The sequence below is a fragment of the Tupaia chinensis genome, unplaced genomic scaffold (assembly GCF_000334495.1).
Source record: "Tupaia chinensis unplaced genomic scaffold, TupChi_1.0 Scaffold000028_1, whole genome shotgun sequence".
In the NCBI taxonomy this organism is placed as follows: domain Eukaryota; kingdom Metazoa; phylum Chordata; class Mammalia; order Scandentia; family Tupaiidae; genus Tupaia; species Tupaia belangeri.
Window position 1 is genome coordinate 1,145,086 of NW_006159458.1, and position 23,269 is coordinate 1,168,354.

General features: G+C 40.3%; 1 protein-coding gene across 1 annotated transcript in view; it reads left to right on the forward strand.

Moving 5' to 3' along the window:
* TMTC1 (transmembrane O-mannosyltransferase targeting cadherins 1) overlaps positions 1-23,269 on the forward strand; it is a gene marked incomplete at its 5' end in the record, with an annotated part of 320,118 nt that overhangs the window by 162,443 nt on the left and 134,406 nt on the right. Inside the window, one exon of the mRNA XM_014587030.2 lies at positions 3,908-4,097. Coding sequence (XP_014442516.1) covers positions 3,908-4,097 — 190 coding nt within the window. The remainder of the gene's footprint in view (positions 1-3,907; positions 4,098-23,269) is intronic.

The following is a 23,269-nucleotide window of genomic DNA, read 5'->3' on the forward strand; positions in this document are numbered from 1 at the left end:
GCAGTTAGCCATGTGAGGTCTAGTCGCCTTAACCACCATGCCACAGAGCCAGCCCAGTTTTTATTTTCATCAAGACTGCTTTATAGATATGGCGTGTATTTGCTTCAGGAGGATGTCAGGCTGTTTGTCTCCCTTTCTGTATGTTAAAATTTTTAGGCAGTGTTTGGCACCTGATTTAGTCTGACCCATCCAGGTAATTACCTCATTGGCTTTTCATCAGATAATTTTAGCCGTTATCGATGATTATTGCCTACTTCTATTTTTTCGAGAAGGGATTGATATTTTTAAAGACAATTTTTTAGAGCTAGGGTGTGACTAAGTGACAGCCTTGCCTGACTTTCATCTTGTTTGATGGTCCAGCATTCACATGTAAGGCCGCATCAGAGAGAATCTTTACTGAGTTCCAAGGTATCAGCCTGAAAGTTCTGGGAAACAAAGGGCCCGAATGGATCCAGTCTTGTCTTTGGGGAAATGGCTTTCTGATGTGACAGTCTCACAGCCTAAACCTAAAGGAGGAAAGCACATTTTGTGTTTGTTTTTCTTAAGTAACAGAGCTTGGACTTCATCAAGCTTTTGGTATGTCTTATTTGTACATTACCATTTCATTAAAACAACAGAGAGAAAAGTATAGAGAAACACTGTTGAAATACCCCCCCCCCAAACCATTTCTCTCTTGGGCTATAAATGTCAGCACAGTGAGAAATCCTCTCACACCCTTCACCTGGGTGGTTGTGGGTGGTTCTCCACTGCCAACCTTGGAGGAGAGGAACAATGGGAGGAGATCAGCATGGAAGGTCTGGGAAGGTATTCCTAACCAGAGGTACTAGTTGAAAGGCATGCAAGGAGAATTGACTCTTAATACTGACAGGTGGCTTAGAAATGATCTGCTCTAACTTCTTTACCAATCCAATAATTCTTCCAGAGTAATCTGACAAATGGAAAATACCTTCTCTTCACATTTTGTAGCCGAGCGTATTGATTTATCTCATTCTGCCTTTTTAATTCACTTTTGATTATACCTCTCTAGAGGACAGAGAATTTGCCTGTTTTTTCTATTTGCTCTTATGTAGGGTGTCAAAGAGAAACATGATCAGACGTTAAAGTAGTAAAAACTGGTTTTACTCAGAACTATAGCTAGCAGGGGCAAGACCGAGCTCCATTCTGATTTATGCAGAGGTGATGGGTGTTTTAGAGGGAGAGTGAGGGAGACCAGCAGTTGGCATAACAGCTGTGTCCCATGTAGTTGACTGTAGTTCGAGTCCCGGTGTCCCAATCCGGGGGAGAGTCGAGCAGGTTTCCTGAGGGAAGGAGTGAGAGACGGGACGAACGACGCAGTGTTACAACACAGAGATGACGCAGTGTTACAACTCTTCAGGGTCGTCTGTTTATTGTGGGCAGCATGGAGATGACACAGTGTTATGATTCTTCACAGTCGTCCGGAGATGACGCTGTGTCAGGGTCATCTGGAGACGACGCAGTGTCACAGCTCTTCGGAGTCTTCAGGGTTGTCTGGCGATTGTGGGCCAGGGATCGTGATTATATACATGCTGGTGGGCAGTGATTGGTTGTCCTATATGCTAATGAAGGATTGTAGAAGGTGGGTTATGATTGGTTGCTTTTGTGGACCAATCATGAGGTGCCGGATATGCAAATCTGAGGGATTCTAAGCTCACCGATTTGCTATGGGAAGTAGCCAATGAGAGTATGGTTTTGAAGGTGAGGTTTTGAAAGGGAGCCAATCATGGCCTTTATCATTGTGTGATTGTTTGCTCTCTTGAGAAACCTGTGATATTCGCTGGTAAGTAGCCTCCCACATCCTGGACCCAGTGGCTTAAACTCACACCGGGCACGTGTGAGTGCATGCCCAAGATCCCAAGAGGAGAATGGAGGGAAAGGTATTGTGGTGTGACCATCCACCTGGGGGGTAATTTCTCATTTTCTGTCTCTCTGTCTCTCTCTTTCTGGTGAATGCACACACCCTATAGCAAAAACCTCTCAAAAGAAAAAAGGGGGGAGGGGTGGGAGGGAGTGAGGCAATGGGCCAGGCAGATGCTCAGAAGAGTCAGAAAAATGAAAATGTACAGAATTAGGGTAGATAAAATTAAATTAGCTGTGTCTGCTAGCTAGCCGGTATCAAAGTTAAGATTCTATCCATCCACAGACGTTGACACAAAGGCCCTTTCTTTCCTTATGAATATGTTTCAAAGGAGTGGCTAACAGGTTTTGGAGAAAGATACTTAGAAGTACAGATAGAATATCTTAACTCCTTTTTTAAAAATGCTTTAAGAAAGAGAAGTTGGGGGCTGTTGTTAGATATTGATTGGAACAAAGAATAAATTCTACTGGCACTATTGAGATATTTTAGGCTAGCAATTTTAAAAATAATTATTTATTTAATTTTACTTATTCATTTTTCATTAATATTATTTTTTTAGTAGAGATTTTTGTTATACAGTGAATGCACTTGCAGGAAAGACATAGACAGAGAGATAGAAATTGAGAAATCATACCCACTTCCTGGGGGCGGGGGCGGGGATGGCCACACCACAATCCCTTCTCCTTTAGACTTCTTTGGGGATTTTGGGCATGCACGTACACATGCCTGGTGTGAGTTTTAAGTCTGGGACTCAAACCACATTCAACTGTGTGTGAGTCCAGCAATGTAACCATTATGTCATCGGCTGGTCCCTGTTATTATATTTTTAGTTTGCTATAAGGCACGTGCGCTAATCAGAGAGAGCAAGTGAAAAAGCAAGCCACCAGGTCCAGGACTTGAACTGCAGTTGGCCGTGTGAGAGTCCAATGTCTTTAACCACTACACTACCTGGTGGCCCCTTAGACTGGCATTTTAATGGGGGCTGAGGTCATGTTAAGGGTAAGGCTTTCTGCTGCTAGAAAATTTGGTAGAATTTTGTTGTCTCTTAGTGCAAATATTGGACAGAGATGCTGTATGCCAATAGTTCTATTGTCCTTAAAGGTCCAGGACATTGCTGAATGAATTTGCTGAGTGAATTTACATAAATTCAGTTTTCTTTACCTACAAAAGGAGAGGGTCAACTGTAAGGCCTTCTACTTTTCATTAGTACCTAGTCAGGATACAGAAATATGCCTCCATCTATGGTCTTTCTCCCCTCTGTCCACCTGGCTTTTCTTGTCAGTAAGAGCAGCTATATTTCTCTCTTCTTAACGACAGTCCTCTCTGTTGTTAATAAGAGATTTTTGTCTCCCTACCACAAATACTTTGATTTTTTAATATAATTCGACCCATGTTGAAGCTATAGAATCCATAGTCAATCCATAAAAGTAATGAAATATTTTCAAATTAATTGCAGGATTCTGAGGACATTAAGAAAGGATGATTCAAATGTCTCTTATCCAAGGAAGCATACCTAACACAAGGCAGTGTGTCTGTCATGTGCTTTCATCAAACGTTTCCTTTGTATTATGTAGCTCAGGTTGTGATGTATTTATTCATATGATAATTTTTAAGCATGTCATGGGAACTGTATTTGTTCACCACCAAAAAGCCCCCACCTAACCCAGTGGCTAGAGCCTATTAAGTACACTCCAAAGTAATCGGGGTAATGAATAAATGAATGAATGGCTTTTCATTTTCCTTTGTCTTCTCCGAGAAGATAACATTGGCAGTACAGAAATACCGTGTAAGCCAGGATAGTAGTCTGAACCCATAATTCTAGCTACTTGGGAGGATGAGGCAGGAGAATCACAAGTACAAGGCCAGTCTGGGTAACATGTTGAGATCCTGGTTTTTGAAATAAATACATACAAAAGAACTATGTATTATCATGGTATTTCCCCTTCTAGGTAAGTATTTTTTTAAAATGCTACTTAATAGAAATATCTGCAAAACGTTGTGGACCTTGAGTGATTCTTCTTCTCCTTGTAGATTCCTTACCTATTCCTACCTCTTGGCCTTCAATGTGTGGCTTCTGCTCGCACCTGTTACCCTGTGCTATGACTGGCAGGTCGGCAGTATTCCTCTGGTGGAGACCATATGGGACGTGCGGAACTTAGCCACTATCCTGCTGGTGCTGGTGATGGCCTCACTGAGCCTGCACTGCTTAGCAGCCTTCAAGGTAATTGTTTCAAAAATCAAATGATGTCACTGCATTTAAAAATCAATTATTTTATGCTCAGTTATGTTCTTTATATCCACAGAATCTGGGTCTAAATTGAATTTACTGTTCTCTATAAAACTTTGTGTGTTGAAAGTTTTTTTAGGAGATAAAATATATTTTAAAGACCTCAGCATACCATTGCTGCCTTAAGTATATGATTGTTTAATTTTTACCCTTTCTATTAACCCTATAGATACTGTTCTTTTTCACGACCGACTATTCTATTGCATATACTGTAGGAATGGAAAAACTTCACCTCCATCTTCTTGGAGTCCTGCTGACTCTGACAAATAGACCTAGGATAGATTAATAGGAGAACATTTTACAAACTTATTTAAGAAGTTTCACAAGGCACAGATGCCCTCATGATGAATTAAAAATCCAAAAGAAGCAGTTAGATTTAGTTATGTATTTACTGATTGGACAAAGAATAGGTGAGTTGTGAAGAAGCAACTAAATCATGTGGATGCTTAAAAGATAAGTTACTTTATCAAGGTCTGTACAGAATGCTCTCAGGTTCAATTTCATTCCTTGAAGATAAGGATGTTGTATCTTTCTAGCATAAGGAAGGTGTCTTTTGCATATTAATTTTATCTTTTGTTTCTCAGAAATAGCAAGAAGGTCAAAGTGATCATTTTGCAAGTAATGTTTTCTAAGCGTCAATAACTGACATTGTGAACATGCCACCATAGCATATTTTAACTGCTATCGTATATACCACAATTTGTTTATCCATTATTTCATTGATGGACATCCAAGTTTTTCCTGTGCTTGGGCTAGTATGAATATTGGTACTATAGACATTCATGTATTAGTTTCTCTATGGACATGTTTTCATTTCTCTTGGAGTATGTAAGTAGGAGTAGAATTGCTGAATCGTATGGCAATTCTTTTTTTTTTTTTTCTTTTCTTTTTTATTTTAGGTTTTTGCCATAGAGTGTGTACGCTTTCCAGAGATAGAGTAAAAGTGAGAAATTCCCCTCAAGGGGGATGGCCATGCTGCAATCCCTTCTCAGGATTTTGGGCATGCATGCACACATGCCTGGTGTGATTTTCAGGCTGCCAGGTCCAGAGATAGAACTCGAGTCAGCCATCTGGGAATCCATCACCTAACCACCACACCACCTGCTGACACCATCATATGACAATTCTATTTTTAACTTTCAACTAACTACAATCTGTTTTCCAAGGTGTCTACACCATTTTATATTCCCACTGTAATTGTACAAGTGTTCCTATTTCTTTCCATACTCGACACTTGTTATTTTTTTGTTACTTTGATTAAAGCCGTCACAGTGAGTGTGAAGAAGCATTTCATTGTGGATGTCTATTCAAGTCCTTTGCCTTATTTTAAAAATTGGATTGTTTTTCTTTTTGTTGTTGAGTTGTAAGATCTTTTTATATATTCTGGGACCAGCAGTTGGCATAATGGCTAGGTCGCTGGACTCCCATGTAGTCAACCTCCGTTCAAGTCTCAGATCTGGTGGATTAAACTCACACTAGGCGCATGTGCATGCATGCCCAAGACCCCAAGAGGAGAATGGAGGAGAAGGATTGCAGCATGGCCATCCCCCCCGGGGGGTGATTTCTCACTTTCTGTCTGTCTTTCTGGTGAGTGCATGCGCCCTATAGCAAAAAACCCTCCCCCCCCAAAAAAAATGATCTTTTATATATTTAAGATATTAAACCTCTAATAGATACTTGATTTGCAAATATTTTCTCTCATCCTGTGGGTTGTCTTTAAACATCTTTAATGTCCTTTGATACATGAAAGTTTTTTAATTTTTGTGAAGTCTAATTTATCTATTTTTCTTTTTTTAATCTCGTGCTTTTATTGTCAAATCCAAGAATGCGTTGCCAAATCTGAAGTCATAAAGATTTATAATTGTGTTTCTACTAATGATTTTATGATTTTAGCCCTTATATTTAGGTCATTAGTACATTAGGAGTACATTGAGAGTCACTAAGAAGAGTTAGAAGGTTGTCTTCTTAAGGAAGAGAGAAGTAGGCAGATGTATGTAGTTTAGAGGAGGTAGTAAATGCTTTTTATGAGAAATGAATGAGCCTTCAGAGTGAAGAATATTCTAAAATAATGTTCCTCTGCGTTCTGGGGGAAGTGACAACAAGTTAAGAGAAAGTGAGGGGGTGGAACTGCATTAAGAACAGTGGTTGTTTTATGCAGATAAATCTCTTTGGTCTGTGTTAAGTGGTTTCCTCCCTGTGTAAACTTTTAGTCTTCTCTCCTGTGATAAGAACTAGTCTTCTGTAGTTAATGTTGATTGGGGAGTAAGGGGAGATAGACAATTGCATTCCTCCTGGACAAACTTGTCTTAATCCATAATGGAATTCCAGGGAGAGCCATTCTCTGCACTTGTGGGAAGAAACTAGGAAAGACTTGGGAGACCTTTATTCTTTTTTTTTTTTTTTTAAGAATTATTTGATTTAACTTTATTCATTTATTTATTTTAATTTGACCAGGGAGAGACAGAGAGAGAGAGAGAGAAAGAAAAGAGAGAGAGAGAGAGAGAGAGGAGACCTTTATTATGAGACAGCTTCTAAGGTGTCTCAATTTTCTTTATTCAAAGAACTCAACATGCCAAAGAATCATATTTTGGAGTATCATTTTTTTGAGCATCATCACCCCAAACACTTTATTTTAAAGTAACCATCTTATTCATTTTTTAAAAATATCAACTTTATAAAGCAAAGATGATGTGAATAGCTGTACTCAAGAAATAGTTACATAAAATTGAGCTCAAATTTTACCTGCTTAATAAGGCCTACCTTAATGACTTTATCAAATGTTTTATGTAAGCTGCACTCCTCTCCTTATCACCCTTTCACTTTATAATTCTTCTTTGTATTTCAACTTCCTAAAATGCTATGTAATGTGGTTATTTTATTTAATGTCTATTTCCTCTAGCTAAAACGTTGGTGCCAGTAGTCTGATTTCTATTTTTATCTTGTTCACTGCCTCATTTCTGGCGCCAAGAGCCTGCCACACTTGTTATTTATTACCTTAAGTTTGTTTGTCACTCTGTATACATTGTCTAAATGTATAAAAATGCAAGGAGGTGGTAGTTCTGTCTGATTAGATATTGATATGTGAAGCTTTTTTTACGTCTAAAGGCTCTACAAGCACCCCCATGCACAGTCGCACTGCCCAGTGTTCGGAAGAATCTGATGTTTGTTCCGTTAGAAACTGACCTGAGGCCCTGCGTGGCATCCTGCTCCAGCATAACTGATCTGCAGGAGCAAATGTGGCAGAGCCTGTGCTGGGTTGCCAGTGAGTTTTCCCTGAATCCTTCCCAACTAGTTATGGGATCTGGGTGTCCCCACAGGCTGTCATTCCGTCAGGTGTGTTACATCTGAACTTCCCTGATGGCAGTAGGTCTGGCACGCCTTAGCCCTCCCTAGAGTGTCTTTGATAACATGATGAATGGATGGAAACTTCCTCTTTGGAAGGCTGTTAATCCTTTTCTTTCATGGAATTTCTTTCAAAATGCACCCTGAGAAAGTTAGCAAAGTGTTTCAGCTGCGGTGATAGCAAGACTCAGCCCGCTGCGGTGGTTTTCATCTTGTAATTTCTTTGCAGACAGTAACTAGCGCCTCCAGAAAATTCTTGGAGGTCACTTACACTTTTTACATGTTCATCTTTCTGTGTTTGTGGCCTGGTTTCTCTTTTCTTAATCTGAGTACACACTAGATAGGAGATAGGATTCAGGTCGTAAAAGTAGAGTTCTCCTGCTAGTTCGTAACCTCGTGAAGTAAGGACGATCCTGTTTCCTTTATGTGATGGTTAATTACAAAGGACTTGATGGTAAGGGCTTTGACACTGAGACAGTGAACAGTGAAGTTGAACTTTTATGAAACTGGAAGTCTTGCTTTAGGGGCATCCTTCTGTGTTAGAATGAAGCAGTAGATGAAATATTTGTAATAATGTCAGCAAAATAACCACAGGTCTGTCCACCTAGAGTATTTCCAGATGATAGTGTACTGTATCGATAAGTGTTGCATTGACATTATTTTATAAGCATTTATTATGTTTGTAAATTTTGAGATAGTGTGGCTATATAATACATTACCAGGAAAAAAAAATGATTGGATAAAGCATATTTACAGAGTCCAGAGAATCATGGAAAATATTTCTTTTATTTTCACCTTTGATTGACACCAACCTTGGCTTATATTCAGGGTCAGTCTGTTCTTTTTATCCTCACTACTGTGTCTTCTGTCATTGTCTTCATTTTGATTGAATGCCCACTAGCTGCTAGGGTTAGAGCAGTAAACAAAAGGAGGGTCTTGCCTGCACGGAGCATACTCTTAGTTTAAGGCCAACCAGCCAGGTGCTGTGGTAGTTAAGGCAGCTGGATTCCACATGCTGAACTGTATGGGTTGAGTCCCACACTCAACAGCTTGAAAAACACTGGGCACATGTGTGTACATACTCAAAATCCTGAGAGGAGAATGGAGGAGACGGGATTGCAGCATGGCCATACCTCTGGGTGATGCTTTCTTGCTTTCCCTTTCTCTTTGTATCTCTTCAGTGAATGTACAAACTTTAGAGCAAATTAAAAAAAAAAAAAAAAAAGACTTGGGCCAGCCTCACAGATAGGGTGAAATATGTGTAGACACAAGGAAGTGAGACTGTTTCAGGGCTGTGTGGCTGTTTCAGGGAGAACATGTCAAGTAAAGGGAAAGCAAATGCCAAAGATACGAAACAGAAAGACTCTGGCGTGTTCACAGCAGGAGGGAGTCTGGCATGGCTGGAGCAGATGGCCAGGGGTATAACCACATGTAACGATGCCCATGAGATGAAGAAGTGAGGGAGTGTGTGTCTGTGTGCACGCGTGTGCATGTGTACACAGGGTCAAGCCTCTATCTTTTCTTTCTTTCTTTTTTTTTTTTTTTTTTTTTTTTTTTAAGTGCTATAGGGCGCGTGCGCTCACCAGACAGACAGAGACAGCGAGATAGAAAGCGGGAAATCACCCCCCGGGGGGATGGTCACGCCGCAATCCCTTCTCCTCCATTCTGCTCTCTGGATCTTGGGCACGCACGCACATGTGCCCTGTGTGAGTTTTAAGCCACTGGGTCCGGGACGCGAAGCGCGGTCGACTACGTGGAGTCCAGCAACATAGCCATTACGCTAACTGCTGGTCCCAAGCCTCTATCTTTTTAAGCCTTTGCCTGTTTAATCTTCTCCTGCCAAGTTTTTTGCACTTGGCCTCTGGCTGTGTTCTGTCTGCTTCTCCTCCTGATGAGGCCAGGCTACAGGGGTGGGACCTGAGACTAGGGGAAGGATTCAGGTCTGTTAGCTGCTTCTGTGCTTGTTTGTGGGGATAGGCCCTGGGGATGGAATGAAGAGGGCAGCCTCAGAGTCAGTAAAGCGTCTATAAGGTACACACCTTCTTCCTTTTGTTGTAAATATTTTTTAGCATTATTTTGGGCATTGCATATGTTTATAATCTTTGTTTCTTCTCCAGTTCACCCCAAAAAAAAAAAAATTGCTTTCCTACTTTGTTATCAACTGGAATACCAAAAAGGGATGGTTGGGGGGGGGGGGGAGGTATACTCTATCCTGTTACAGTTACTTAAATTTTTAAATAGTTAACTTTACGAAACTACAAATGTGTACATGTAAGAAATAAAGCAGCAGGCATGTGATCTCCCAAACCCACCTCATTCTCCCTCACCCCTGCCCCAGGCCCACCCTCTATCAGGCTTCCTTTAAACGCTTGTCTGGTACCTTTTTCTTTTTTTAAGAGAGATTTTTGCTATAGGTCACACGTGTTTGCCGAAGAGAAAGACAGACAGAAAGCAAGAAACACCCCTTGGGATGAGGGGTGGCCATGACACAATTCCTTCTTCTCAATTCTCCTCTCAGATTTTGGGCACATACACCATCAGTTTTAAGCTGCCAGACCCAGGACTTGAACCATGGTTGACTATGTGGAAGTCCAGTGATGTAACCATTATGCCATCTGCTGGTCCCCAAATTCTTTTTTTCTGAAGAACTATTTTATCCAACTTTATTATTATTATTATTATTGTTGTTGTTGTTGTTGTTAATTTTCCAGTTTGATCAGAGAGAAAAAGCGAGGGAAAGTGAGAAAGTGAGCCACCAGAGGTCTGGAACTTGAACTGTGGTCGGCCATGTGGGAGTCCAGCACCTTTAGCCACCACGCCACCTGCTGGCCTCCTCAAATTCTTTCTTAACTGTAAGCCAAGTTGGACAGCATTGTAAAATGCTGACTATCCCAGGTCACCTCTACAAGGCAGTCGGCTATTTCTATAGATAATAACCTAGAGAGTAGGTGTTAGACTTTTGACAAGAATCTTGACTATGGTTGAGTGGGGGAGCAAGGATACAGAATCTAAATGTTTCCTTTCTCTAGAAATAACCGCAAAATACATTCAGAAATTGTTTCTAGTTTGTCCTATTTTCATAGCATTAGACATTTAAGACCTCACAGAGCAGTGTATTATTTATCACAGTGGAACTCTCTTGACATCTTTGAGAATTTAGAAGTGGAATTTATTTTGTTCTGTGTCTCTCCTTCATCTCTTCCTTCTACTCACACTCCTCTTTCTCTAGGAATATGTTAGAGTCTATATACATAATACAGAGAAATTTATTACTGAGTTCTTTGGAGCAATGCATTTTAGAGTGAACTAATTTGCTCTCACCCTCGAGATGGGGATAATCACTCTGTGGAAATGTATGTATGGAAGAGATAAAGGATATTTAAGTCACAAAGGCTGATTATTCCCTTTTCTCCCGTGAATAGTGATTATTTATCCCTAGGAGAACCATAGGCTGAAAATGCACTTGGAATTTTTCTTTCTTTCTTTCTTTCTTTCTTTTTTTTTTTTTTGATGACCCTTTCGGACTTGATTTAACAACGTTGACTTCGATTAAAAAGTGACATATTAGATAAGTGATCAGTCTAATTTAGATTGTTTAAAATAATTAATGCTCTTGGTTCTCCTCATAGTTTCTTGTTCCCATGTGTTCTAATGTGGTTTTCTTGTACTATAGAGCAAACATTGTAAATTATGCTTAATAGAAATTTACTCGGTATTGGCCCTTTATTACATTCTCACAGAGTGCCTTGAGATTTTTCAGGTATTTTTATCCCTTTTATACTCTGGTGATAGTTATAAAAGGACAACCTGAAAAAAAAAGGAAGATTAATAACACCTGATATTCTTTTTTGTCCTTTATAAAGAGTTATTTTATTTAACTTTATTTATTTATTTATTTTTAATTTGACCAGAGAGGGACAGAGCAAGAATGAGAAAGAGAGAGAGGAAAAGTGAAAAAGAAAGCCACCAGGACCGGGCTCAAACCATGGTCGGCCGTGTGGGAGTACAGCGCTCTTAACCACCATGCCATCTGCCAGCCCCAATACCTGATATTCTTAATTATGACCTCAACTATGAGTTAGTTGTCTTTTAGAAATGGACATTAGGCAGTGGAAGAACTGCCCTTCTCTCCCTCCTTTCTAAGTACCAAGCTTTGAGGGTTTTGTTTATTGTTTTTGTTTATTTTCATTTTTAGTAAGGAGTCAAAGTTTTATCCCAATCTGTTTCTCTATTGTTAGTCTCCTGCATTATTTCCTTGGAACCAACACAGATCACGGGCTCTGAGCCTCAGAAAACAAGGCAAATTCTTAAGTCTGCATAAGAACAAATCTACAGCCTTACTATGGAAATGACAGCCAGTGATGACATGGTGGAAATGGAGGGGTGGGATTGGGGATGAGGTGGACACATGTTCTTGCTTAGAGAGGTGGCTGCATTTATCTCAGGGCTCTCCCTTAATGCCAGTTCTCTGACATGGTCTTGATTTGCCTCACACTACTCCATAGCGTGACCCCTGTCAACCTACTCAGCAAAAGAGCAAGCAGACATCTTTTTACATTACCCCTCACACACACCCCCACATCTCCACAAGAAGGTATGAGAAGATTAGAATGAGAGCCACGAGTGGAAAGTGATTATTTGCATATTAACATCCTCACCTCATTTTAGAAATAAATAAATAAATAAATAAAAACTTGAAGTGGCTTATAAAGACAAATACAATACAATAGGCCAAAGTGGCAACTTTTTTTTTTTTTTTTTTTTTTAAGTTTTTGCCACAGGGTATGTGTGCTTGCTAGAGAGAGAAAGAGGGAGGAAAAGTGAAAAAATCACCCTCTGGGGGATAGGCATGCTGCAGTCCCTTGTCCTTTCTCCTCTCCAGATTTTGGGTACGTGCACATGTGTGCCCAGCATGATTTTCAAGCTATCTGTGGCCCGCCATGTGGGAATCAAGCGCCATAACCACTGTGCCACCTGCTGGCCCCAGCAACATTTTTCTGTTTAGTTTTTGTTTCTGTTTTTGTTTTAGAACTAGATAATAAGAACAAGCAGGTGGTGTGATGGTTAAAGTGTTGTATTCCCTCCTGGCTGACTGCAGTTTGTCTCTCTCTCTCTCTCTCTCTTTCTCTCTCTCTCTCTCTCTATATATATATATATATAATATATATTTATATATATATATAAAATCTGGTGAGTGCACATGGCCTGTAGCAAATTAATAATAATAATAATAAATAAAATTAAATGAATAGTTGTTTTTTTAAGCAACAGGATAATAAATACTTGGAGCTTCACTGCCCCTGCAGTCTGTCCCGACTGTTCAGTTGTCATTGTAGTGTAAATTAGCCGTCCCCTGGGTTAGAATTGTGCTCTCATAGGCTCACACAGTTGAACTGAATATGCTTTGAGATTTCTGGAAATTATTTTTCATTTAGCTGAGCCAAATAATAGGTTATAGCATTATTACAGCACATAGGTCATTAAATTCCAGAATAGTCATTATGAAACCTGGTAAAATAAGCATCATGTTTTAATATGTCAAATGGTAAAATAAAATTGAACTTGAGGAATGAAGATTGCATTTAATAGTTTATGGCTCTATGCCAATGCTGAGTTTTTTTTTGTTTTTCTTTTTTTCCCTTCTAGCCTACATTTCTTCTTTCACTTCTCACTCTCTGCAAACAGTACATTCCCTTCTTTTTTCTAACCATAATTCATGAAAGTCCTTCATGCTATATTGTAATCCTTCATGTAGTCCTTCATGCCTACAGCCCACCCAGTTTGTCATGCTTTGGAACCTCTGCAGTAGCTGGCAGACGAGGCCCTGAGGCTGTCTTGCCGTGGTCCATCTGTCCACGACCACCAAGCCATGGGACTAGTGGACAAGAGGGTGCCGATCTGCCTCAGGCTGTGCCAGCCCAGTTGAAACAGCCTCTTTGCACTGCTCCTGGCTAACTTCTCCACCTGCTCCCATGTACCAGTGGTGACAACATTCGGGGCCAGTTTTCCAGTTTAAGAGCTGTGGTCAACTTTGGCCTTTCAGCCATTCTTCAAAGCTGACATTTTTGTTTATTTGGTTTTTGCAATGATGGTTTGGAAATGAGCTTACAGCTTCAGCTCATGAGAGTTGGGAATAGAGACGTGAATCTGAATCTCATTTTAAAATAGGATCTATTTAAAGGTTCACTGCTATTCTTTTTACCCTCACATCCATATTTTTAGATTTATTTGATTCACCTTCAGCCTCAGCCAGCCTGGACCCAGCACATATACATGTGCCTGGTCTGTGTAGGGAGCTACGGGACACAATCTGCAGGCTTTCCTTTGAGGGTCCAGTTGCGTTACCACTGCACCATTGTCTGTCACCCTACACATTCTTTTATGGCATTGCTGTACTCAATTTTACACAAATTGCGTTGTGACTTATGCTCTGTCACTTTAATTTCATTTGGTAATCTCACTTTAAATTCAAGATCACCAACCCCATGCCTTCTCCATGTTGGAGGCTGCCCTGTGTGAGTGTGGAGGGGAGATCGGGAATTCTAAGGCTGGAAGGAGGGTGGCTGTGTAGTGGGGTGATGAGCACTGACCTGGGTCTGAGACCAGGCTCTGCCACTGACCTGCTGTGTGAGCTCATTCCTGCACCACATTGTGAAGCTGAACCAGGTCAGGCCAGGTGCAACCTTCAGTACGGTGAGCGAGTACACAGGGAGTGTCGAATACCTTCGTGTTTTCATTATCATCATTGTCATCGCCATCATCATAAAATTGTCACAGCTTAAATCCAGGAGAATAATAAAGGTTCCTATTTCCATTTTGTGGAAATACTAGTCTTAATAAAAAGAGATCCATGACTGGCCAGTGGCACAGTGGTAGAACAATATCTGAGGCTACCATCCTGAGACCTCCTGTACTCACTGGGGGTATGATGCTGGCTGAGGCTCAGGTGGATTCCAGTATGGGGACTCTGTTAGGAGTGTCTGTCCTTTTGTTTTTCTTTTTCTCTCTGTGTCTCTCTTATGGATAAAAGAAACTTTAAAAAGTGAAATCTAGTTGATTGCCATTTTTTAAAAAATTAGGTTTTAGGGAAAGTCATGATGTGATTTTCTATGCAAAAATGCATCATGACTCTTGCAATCTTGCTAGCCTTGTTTATTAGTACTAATCATTGTCATTGTTGTTGCTAGAATTTTCCAGATATGATCGTGTCATCTGTAAGCAGAAATAGTTGTGCTTTTTTCTCTCCAATTTGAATGCTTTTTCTTGCTCAGTTGCCCTGGCTAAATCTTCAGTACAATATTAAATATTCATAATGAGAATGGACATCCTTGCTCTGTTCCTGATTTAACTGGAAAAAGCTTTTGGTCTTTTACCATTAAGTATGATGTTCACAGGGGTTTTTATAGATCCCCTCTATCAGTGGGGAAGTTTCTTTCTACTCCTATGTTGCTTAATATATATATTTTTTTATCGTGAAAGGGTGTTAACTTTCAGCAAATGAGTTTCTTCATCTCTGGAGATGATTAAGTGGTTTTGGTCCTTTGTTCTGTTTATATGGTGAATTATTCTGATTAATTCCCATATGTTGAAATAATTTTGCATCCTACTTCGTTTTGGTATGTTAAAAAAAAGTGTCATGACTTTCACAACAACCTAACACTTGCCAGAGGATGTGTACCAGAGAAGGAGAAAGTCCCCCTCCCCCCCCCACACACACACAGGGTATAGTCAAGCTGCAGTCACTTTTCCTCTCTTTCTCTCCCTTTAGAATGTTGGGCACTCACCCACTTGGTATGTTTTCCAAGCTGCCAGGGCTGGGATTGAAACCATGGTTGGCCATGTGAGACCTGGCTCCCAGTACATAGCACTTTACCACTATGCTATGGAGCTGGCCCAATTGCTGTTTTCGAGTCTATATATTTCAAAATTCATGCTTACATGATCTGAATCTATGCCTGATGCTACTATTGCTAACAGAAATTACTCTTCCCACCTCCCTTCATCCTCCACCCCAGGTGACAGGAGCTTCTTTACATTTTTGTCATAAGACATAGTGGTGCTAGTAATCTACTTTCAGGTTTGTAAAGCTAACGCATGTCAGAAAAGTCACTATGTTGCACAAAATGCAACATTAAACTACTTTGTTAAGTTGAACAGAAGTAGTGACACATATTGCTAATGTATTTATAAATGAGCGTTGGTGTTATCACCTAAACCTACAAACTCTGGAACTATTATGGATGTTTTAAAAGTATTTGAAAATTTAGCAAAAATAGTCAAGACTTAAGAAAGAGTCCATTTTCCTTTGATATTCTTTTACCTCTTGCTGTATTTCTCTGTTCCCCTCAGTGGTGGGGCTTGGAACAAAATAGGTACTAAAAATGCAGCTTTTTACTCAGTGGCTACCTGAAGATCAGAGGCCCTTGAGCAAAATCTGCCAAAGGCCTTCTTTTTTGTCAGTTTCTAATATTTCACCTGTGAAATTGTTCTCCTTGTTCTGGAACTAAAACTTTGACTAATCCTATAAGTCCTTTTTTCCTCCTGTTACATGGAACATAAAATTCAGTTGTACCTAGAATGCTCTACTTGGCTCTTCCTCTGGGTCTCGCAGGAGTTTTTCCACAATGTTAAATAATTTGTTTTATTCTTTGCCTTCACAGGGCAATTGCATTTTCATAAGTCACACTATTAAAGGAGAAAGTGACTTCCCTACCCCTCTGATGTTCATAGCTCAGTTGAAGACTCACGGAATTTATAAAGGGAAGAATTAGGTAGTTGTATATTAGAAAAACAAGTTTTCAGATACCACTAACAACCTTTTTTTTTTTTCCTTAATTTGCATGCTTTGTGATTCTCAGCAAGATTGCATAGCCTGTGTTATTCACTTTTACTCAGGGTAAGCGCACTTCTTGAGAGGTAATCGTTACATTCGAAACTTACTATTTTTTTTTAATGATTCATATTTTCATAAAAGCAGTTAATTACCACTTAGTCTTGCAATACTTTTGATTGTTTTCAAACTCTTGAAAAGATCAAAAGACATTTCTGTTACTCCTAGAGCCATTCTGTCCTTTCTATTTCCATTGAAATCATGAAATTTCTATTTAAAAGACATAACTTTTTCCATTTTGTTCTGAGAAAACCATAAAATACATAATTAGGAATCCCAGAGATAAAAGCAGCTGAAGCAAGGTTCTCTAAACAGAATGCACATTGGAAATTGCTTATTGAATTGGAAAATACAAAGGAGACCGAAGCAATTAACTACCAGATTGTTTAGGCCCTTGGCTGTAAGTACAGTGCCTAACAAGCCTATAAAGGCTGTGCAAATGTGATAAGTACAACCTGGGGAGAATCACACCCCCCCATAAAAAAACATAAGTTGTTATTTTTACGTCCGTGTTGCCTAAAGGAGTAGTGTAGCGTATTAGAAATAAATAGAAAGTGAGAGTGAGAGCAAGAGAGCGAGAGAGAGAGAGAGAAGCACACCTTTGACAGGATCTCGTCCTGCTATGATCCACTTTCCTCCGCCCTCCAGTTTGTCAAGATCTTTGGCACACACATAAGGCTGGCCCAAAGACCCAAGCCTGTGGTCAACCATGTGGCTTTCAGCACCGCAGTTTGTTACTAATTGCGCCACCAGGCTGAAAACAGGATTATTATGTTAAAAAAAAAAAGTCAGACCTGTCACTCTTGTGTTTAAAATCTTCCAGGGGCTTCTTGTTTCTCTCAGATTAAAAGTTGTAACCTTTATAATGGCCTAACAAGCTCTATATGTTCTAGTCCCACTTCACCCCCATCTCTTCTACTCCCACTATGAAATGAGCATTTTATCCAATTCCTTAAGGTTTTGCTTCATCGTCACCCTCTCAACAAAGCCTGCTCCGACCATCATCACAGACCACTTCTTGCCCACCTTGCAGATACCTTTTTATTTTCCCCAGAGATTTTTGCTATAGGGTGCATGTGCTTGCCAGAAAGACAGAGAGAGACAGAGAGACAGAAAGCGAGAAATCACTACCCCTAGGGGGCATGGCCATACCGCAATCTCTTCTCCTCTATTCTCCTCTTGGGATCTTGGGCACACATGCACATGTGCCCGGCGTGAGTTTAAGCCACCAAGTCTGGGACTTGAATGGCAGTCGACTACATGGGAGTCCAGCGACATAGCCATTACGCACACCAACTGCTGGTCCCACATTGCAGATACCTTTATCAGGATTTTACTTGCTCTCTCATGTCATCTCTCTCACTCTGTCTCTTGCTTGCCCCCCCTCTCTGGAAGGGCAGAGTTTTTGTTTGTTTGCTTGCTTGGTCCTTTTGTCTATTTAGCTCATTGATGTATTTAAAAATCCTAGACTAATACCTGGACAAAGGAGACAGAAGTGATTGCTAAGTTCTTTAAGTGGTTGCCTCTAAGTTAAGTACAGACCCTCTATTTAGATAGCAACAAAACCTGCTTGTTGAGTGGATGAATGAATGAATGATCAGCGACTACATTCTGCCAAGAGAACCATTGCTGAGGATGGGAAAGTTTGCAAGAGTATTTTGACAAAACAAATGAACTGGTAGGATATGGCACTGGCAGGCCAGGGGTGGGAAAGCAAGTGTGTCTAACAGTATCCTTTACCCTCTGCCTGCTTGTACTTTCTGTGTCTCATAGAGAGAGGCTGGCTCAGAGTAGCACGATCAGGTGTGGTTATCAGCCACATTCATAGCTGGATGATGGAAATGAAATATGGTATTAAAAGATGGAAAAGTATTTGGATTCAAGCAGAATAAATTCATAAGGAATATATAGATGTATGACAGCGCATTTGGAGAGGAATGCTCAGAGAACAATAAGATAAAATACTAGATATTTGATGTATTGACCACTCACTATGTTTAAACAGTATGCCAAGTATAGAGGATAAAGATAAATAACACCAAACTGAATGATCTTGGTTTTCTCCACTTCCATTCTACCCACCCACCTCTAAGAGAGCAATCCTTTTAAACACAGAAATGACCTAAATATGCCTTTCACCTGCTAAGAACTTTCTTCCTGCACTAAAAATTTATCCCATCTAAAGTCAGGACTATGTAGATGGATGGTTTTAATAAAGTTCTCTAAATATATAGGAGTTTTTTTCCTTCAAAAAAATTATAATAGGCTCTTCTTCATCTCTACCAAGGGCTAAATAACAAAACATGTGTTTCAACTGTAGTAGGAAGGCTGTACTTCAGATGCAGTAACATTTTTGCTTGTCAGACAATGTAATGATGTTTTCGAAACATGGTATAGAAACTCCTGAGGTAGAAGCTTTTCCTAACTTCTGCTGGAACAGTTTATACCTCTGCCAGCCTCTCCTTGGTTGAACACGATTTTCCGAGTGGGGAAGGCTGTGGATTAGAAATACAACAACAAACACACAAAGATATGCAAGTATAGAAAAGCCGGGATCCAGTGGGCCTGACTTCTCTGATGGGAGAAGTTGTGACCAGGAACCAGCCTCAGGCTTATTCTTTTAAAGGGAAGAAAATGGAGGAGGAGAAAATAGAATGCAAAGCCAGCTGCTTTAGGATGTAAATCATCTGAAGATGTGAAAACGACTGGCCCCATGTAATTTCTCTGATCTTTTTGGGGCGAAATCTGTTAAACACACATGGCTTCCTTTAGCCTCATACTGCCCTGCAGTATCAGGTATCCACAGCATCAGGAAGATAACCAACAACAACAGGCAGATAGCGTTTTCGTATGCAAATGCTTTCATAGCCATTGCTAATGAAGCTCAAGGAAGGGGGAGTTTCTGTATACTTCTAAAGGTCTTAGAAAACTACCTTTTCTCAAAATATGTTGTAGCATCATACAGATCATTAAGTATGGGTACCCTATATAAAGATTCTGTAGTTAAATGCATTTCAGAAGCACTAGATTTAGAACAGCGAAACACATCTGTTTCCTGGAGGATGTCAAGAAACCTTTTCTGTATTCTAAGTCTTATGTATTTCTGAAAGGGCTATATGGTAAATAATATTTATCAAATTTATTTGAATTTGGAACCCATTTTAGGGGCTTTTTGCAGATCAGTGTCTTTTAACAAGGTTTAGGAAGTATTGACTTAGATATATGAAGCTAGCTGGGTAGATAAACTCAGTGTCCAATCTTGGGCAATATTGAAACATTTTCTTGCCTTCTTTATACCTTCAAAAACAATAGCAATGGCAACAGCACCAATGAAAGAATTTTAATATTTCAACCTCTTTAACAATATCATAGGAAAAAGTCTTTCTTTGGAACATTTTTTTTTAACGTACAGTTTTCAACCAAGCAATGACAAATAAAACATAAGACCCTGAAGGCTAGCAGGCAGCATGGTAGTTAAGGCATTGGATCTCACATGGCCAGCTCCTAGGTTTGTGTCAATTCAAGTCCCTTGAAAAATATACTGGGTGCATGTACATGTGTGCCCAAAATCCCAAGAGAAGAATGGAGGCCATAGGGATTATGGCATGACCCTCACCCCTGGGAGGCCATTTTTCACTTGTCGTCTGTTTCTGTCACTCTTTCTCTCTCTCTCTCTCTCTCTCTCAGTCAAGTGCACATGCCCTACGGCAAAAAAATCTAAAAAAAAAAAAAAGGAAAGAAAGAAAAGAAAATATAAGACCCTTAAATAAATTCATAGGATTGTGGTTTTCATTCTGTGAAGCTGTGTAATATGTGGGCATCTGATGCAATGATGATGTAAGTGCTCAGACTCATGATGGGTGAGGGGTGCCCAAGATCATCTATAAAATGGTGTATCTGGGGGAGGAGGATACAATGCAGAATGGCTGATTCATTGTATGTTAGAAAAATATCTTTATTTGCTCAGCTGTTAATTTAAAAGAAGGCATTTGACAGAGTCCTCCATGCCTTGCTTGAGTAGAAAGTGTGCTGTTCCTGCCTCAGAGCATTGCTCCAATCTGCCCAGAGTGAACTTTCATGGAAGGTTTTGTAGGAGAGCTGGAGGACAGAGAAAGGACCGTCTCAAACCTCATGATAAGCCGATGTGTGACTGCTAATAAGTGGTTGGCCTTTGGCAGAATTTCACCTCCGACTTGCTTTCATTTTTGTATCCCATCTGGCTCCAATTGCCCAAGGCCACCACTGTTTACAAAAGGACTTGGCAACTTGAAATGGCCAAATTGGCTCTGTTAGCTTGTAACCCAGGATTCTGGCATTTGGCATTAAAAACTGATTAATTGGGAAGAACATTTATTACTGTCAGCCTCCCTGGCATTGCCTTGAAAATTCTCTCCATTCCAGTGCACCACAGTTTATTTTGATTAGGGCGACTTTGCCTATTAAATTCTACTTTTCTACTTTATAGATTTAGGTCTTCGCTATGACATGGTCTTTACTTGGGGATAATTCAGTGCCAAAGCTTGTGGAAGAAACATGCTTACCGTGTGTTTTCTGCTGAACATTTAAAAAAAAAATTTTTTTTTGGAGAGGTTTTTTCTATAGGGCTTTTGCACTTGCCAGGCAGACAGAGAGAGACAGAGAGACGAAAGTGAGAAATCACCCCCCAGGGTGGGTGGCCACACCGCAATCCCTTCTCCTCCATTCTCCTCTCGGGATCTTAGGCATGCACGCACACGCGCCCGGCGTGAGTTTTAAGCCACCGTGTCCGGGACGCGAACCACGGCCAACTATGTAGGACTCTAGTGACATAGCCATTACGCTAACTGCTGGTCCCAACATTTAAATTTTTTTTATAGTTTATTTATTCCTTTCCAGAGAGAGAAAAAGAGAGGGAGAGGGAGGAAGAGAGAGAGAGAGAGAAATTCTTGACAGGGGTTTTGCATTACAATCCTCTCCACAGCCTTCCAGCCAGCCAGATCCTGGGCACACCTGGTATGTGAGGTAGACCCAGGACATGAACACAGGACCTTTCCATGTGGTTTCCAGCATCAGGCAATGGCACCCATCCCCCCCCACACACACACACACCTGTACCACCGTGGCTGGGCTGAAAACACTTTTTTCTGCTATCTGATAAGCTTTTTCTCAAGAAACATGTAACTCCTAACTAAGCTCTCATTTTTATCTTGATGTCAGGTCTCTCACTGTTTGTATAAAGCTTCCTCTCTGTTATATTTACTTTAGAGATTTGGGTTATTGCCATTTGGTAGCAATTAGTCCTTTTATGTCTACATTTTTGAAACCATGGGAATAGGTGTGTACATGTCTGAACTCAGAAATTACAAATATCTGATAGCATTTTAAATCACAGGACCTTTGCATCCTTTGGCACATTTCACTCAGCCACTAAATTTGCCCTTTGAGGCTACAGCAGATAGGCTGTTTTAATGCACAGCTAAAGGTGAGAGATGAGCAGAATTCAGTATGCCAGTTGTTTGTGAGAAAAGCCTTTAAGCCACCTCTGTAGAAAAGAATGACCCATCAGGTTTGTACCATCATATGTTTCAGAAATAGGAAAGCAGGCCTGGTGCAGTGAGATAATATATTTCGATTATAAAAGATGTTTTGACTTTGGATGAGTACATTGACATAATAGAAATCAAATCTATTAATAGTATTTCCTCTAGATGTTCAATTATGCAAAGAAATGTCACTTTCTTATTTCTTAAGAGACAAGCTTACTATCTTTTTGTTACTTTCATATTTAGTAACCTTGAAATATGCCAACTACATCTCTAGTTGCTTGATCAAGTATGACAAATTATTGTCCTTAGGAAATATTGCTGTAAAATATTTAGGTCTCTACTAGGTAAGTGAAACCTCGTGGAATTTTTATGGCTCCTCCTTATTAATTTTAGCTTATAGAACAAAAGGTCTGTCTTCTATGTGACAATTTCAGGTAGGCAGATGAATCATGCCTCTTGGTAAGTATGACTTGCTGGTGCGTAGAAGTAAAAACACCTTGTCTCTTTCTTAACAAAAAAGAAAAAGAAATCTGTAGCACCCTGCTTTGGAAAGTTTTGACAGAAGGATGTCTCCTTAACGTAAGTACTTAAGAAATAGTTATAGGGTGACCAGCAGATGGCATAGCAGTTACACCGCTGGACTCCCACATGTCTGACCATGGTTCAAGTCGCAGACCGGATGTTTGAAACTCACACAGGGCACATGTGCGTGTGTACCCAAGATCCCAGGAGGAGAATGGAAAAGAAGGGATTCAAGTCTGGCCATCTCCCCTGGTGTGTGTGGGGGGGTGATTTTTTACTTTCCCTCTGTCTCTGTCTCTGTCTCTCTCTGGAGAGTGCATATGCCCTAAGGCAAAAATCTCTAAAAAAAAAATAGTCATGGGACCAGCAGGTAGCGTAATGGCTATGTCGCTGGACTCCCACATAGTCGACCGCGGTTCGCGTCCCGGACCTGGTGGCTTCAAACTCATGCCGGGCGTGTGTGTGTGCGTGCCCAAGATCCCAAGAGGAGAATGGAGGAGAAGGGATTGCGGTGTGACCATCCCCCCTGGGGGTTGATTTCTCGCTTTCTGTCTCTATGTCTCTCTCTGTCTGTCTGGCGAGCGCATGCATCCTATAGCGAAAACCTCTCCAAAAAAAAAGACCCCGCTTTTCAAAAATATGTTGGATTAAGGTTTTCATTAATACCTACACCATCCACCCAAATTCCATCTCGTGAATTTCGGGGGGACACATTCAGATCGAGCATTTATAGAGGGAGAAAATGCTTCTACCTTCTTTTCACACTGTGCCTCCTTATTCAGTTAAAGTTCTTGAGTTAGGATTCCGTAGTATTAGTTGTGCTAGCC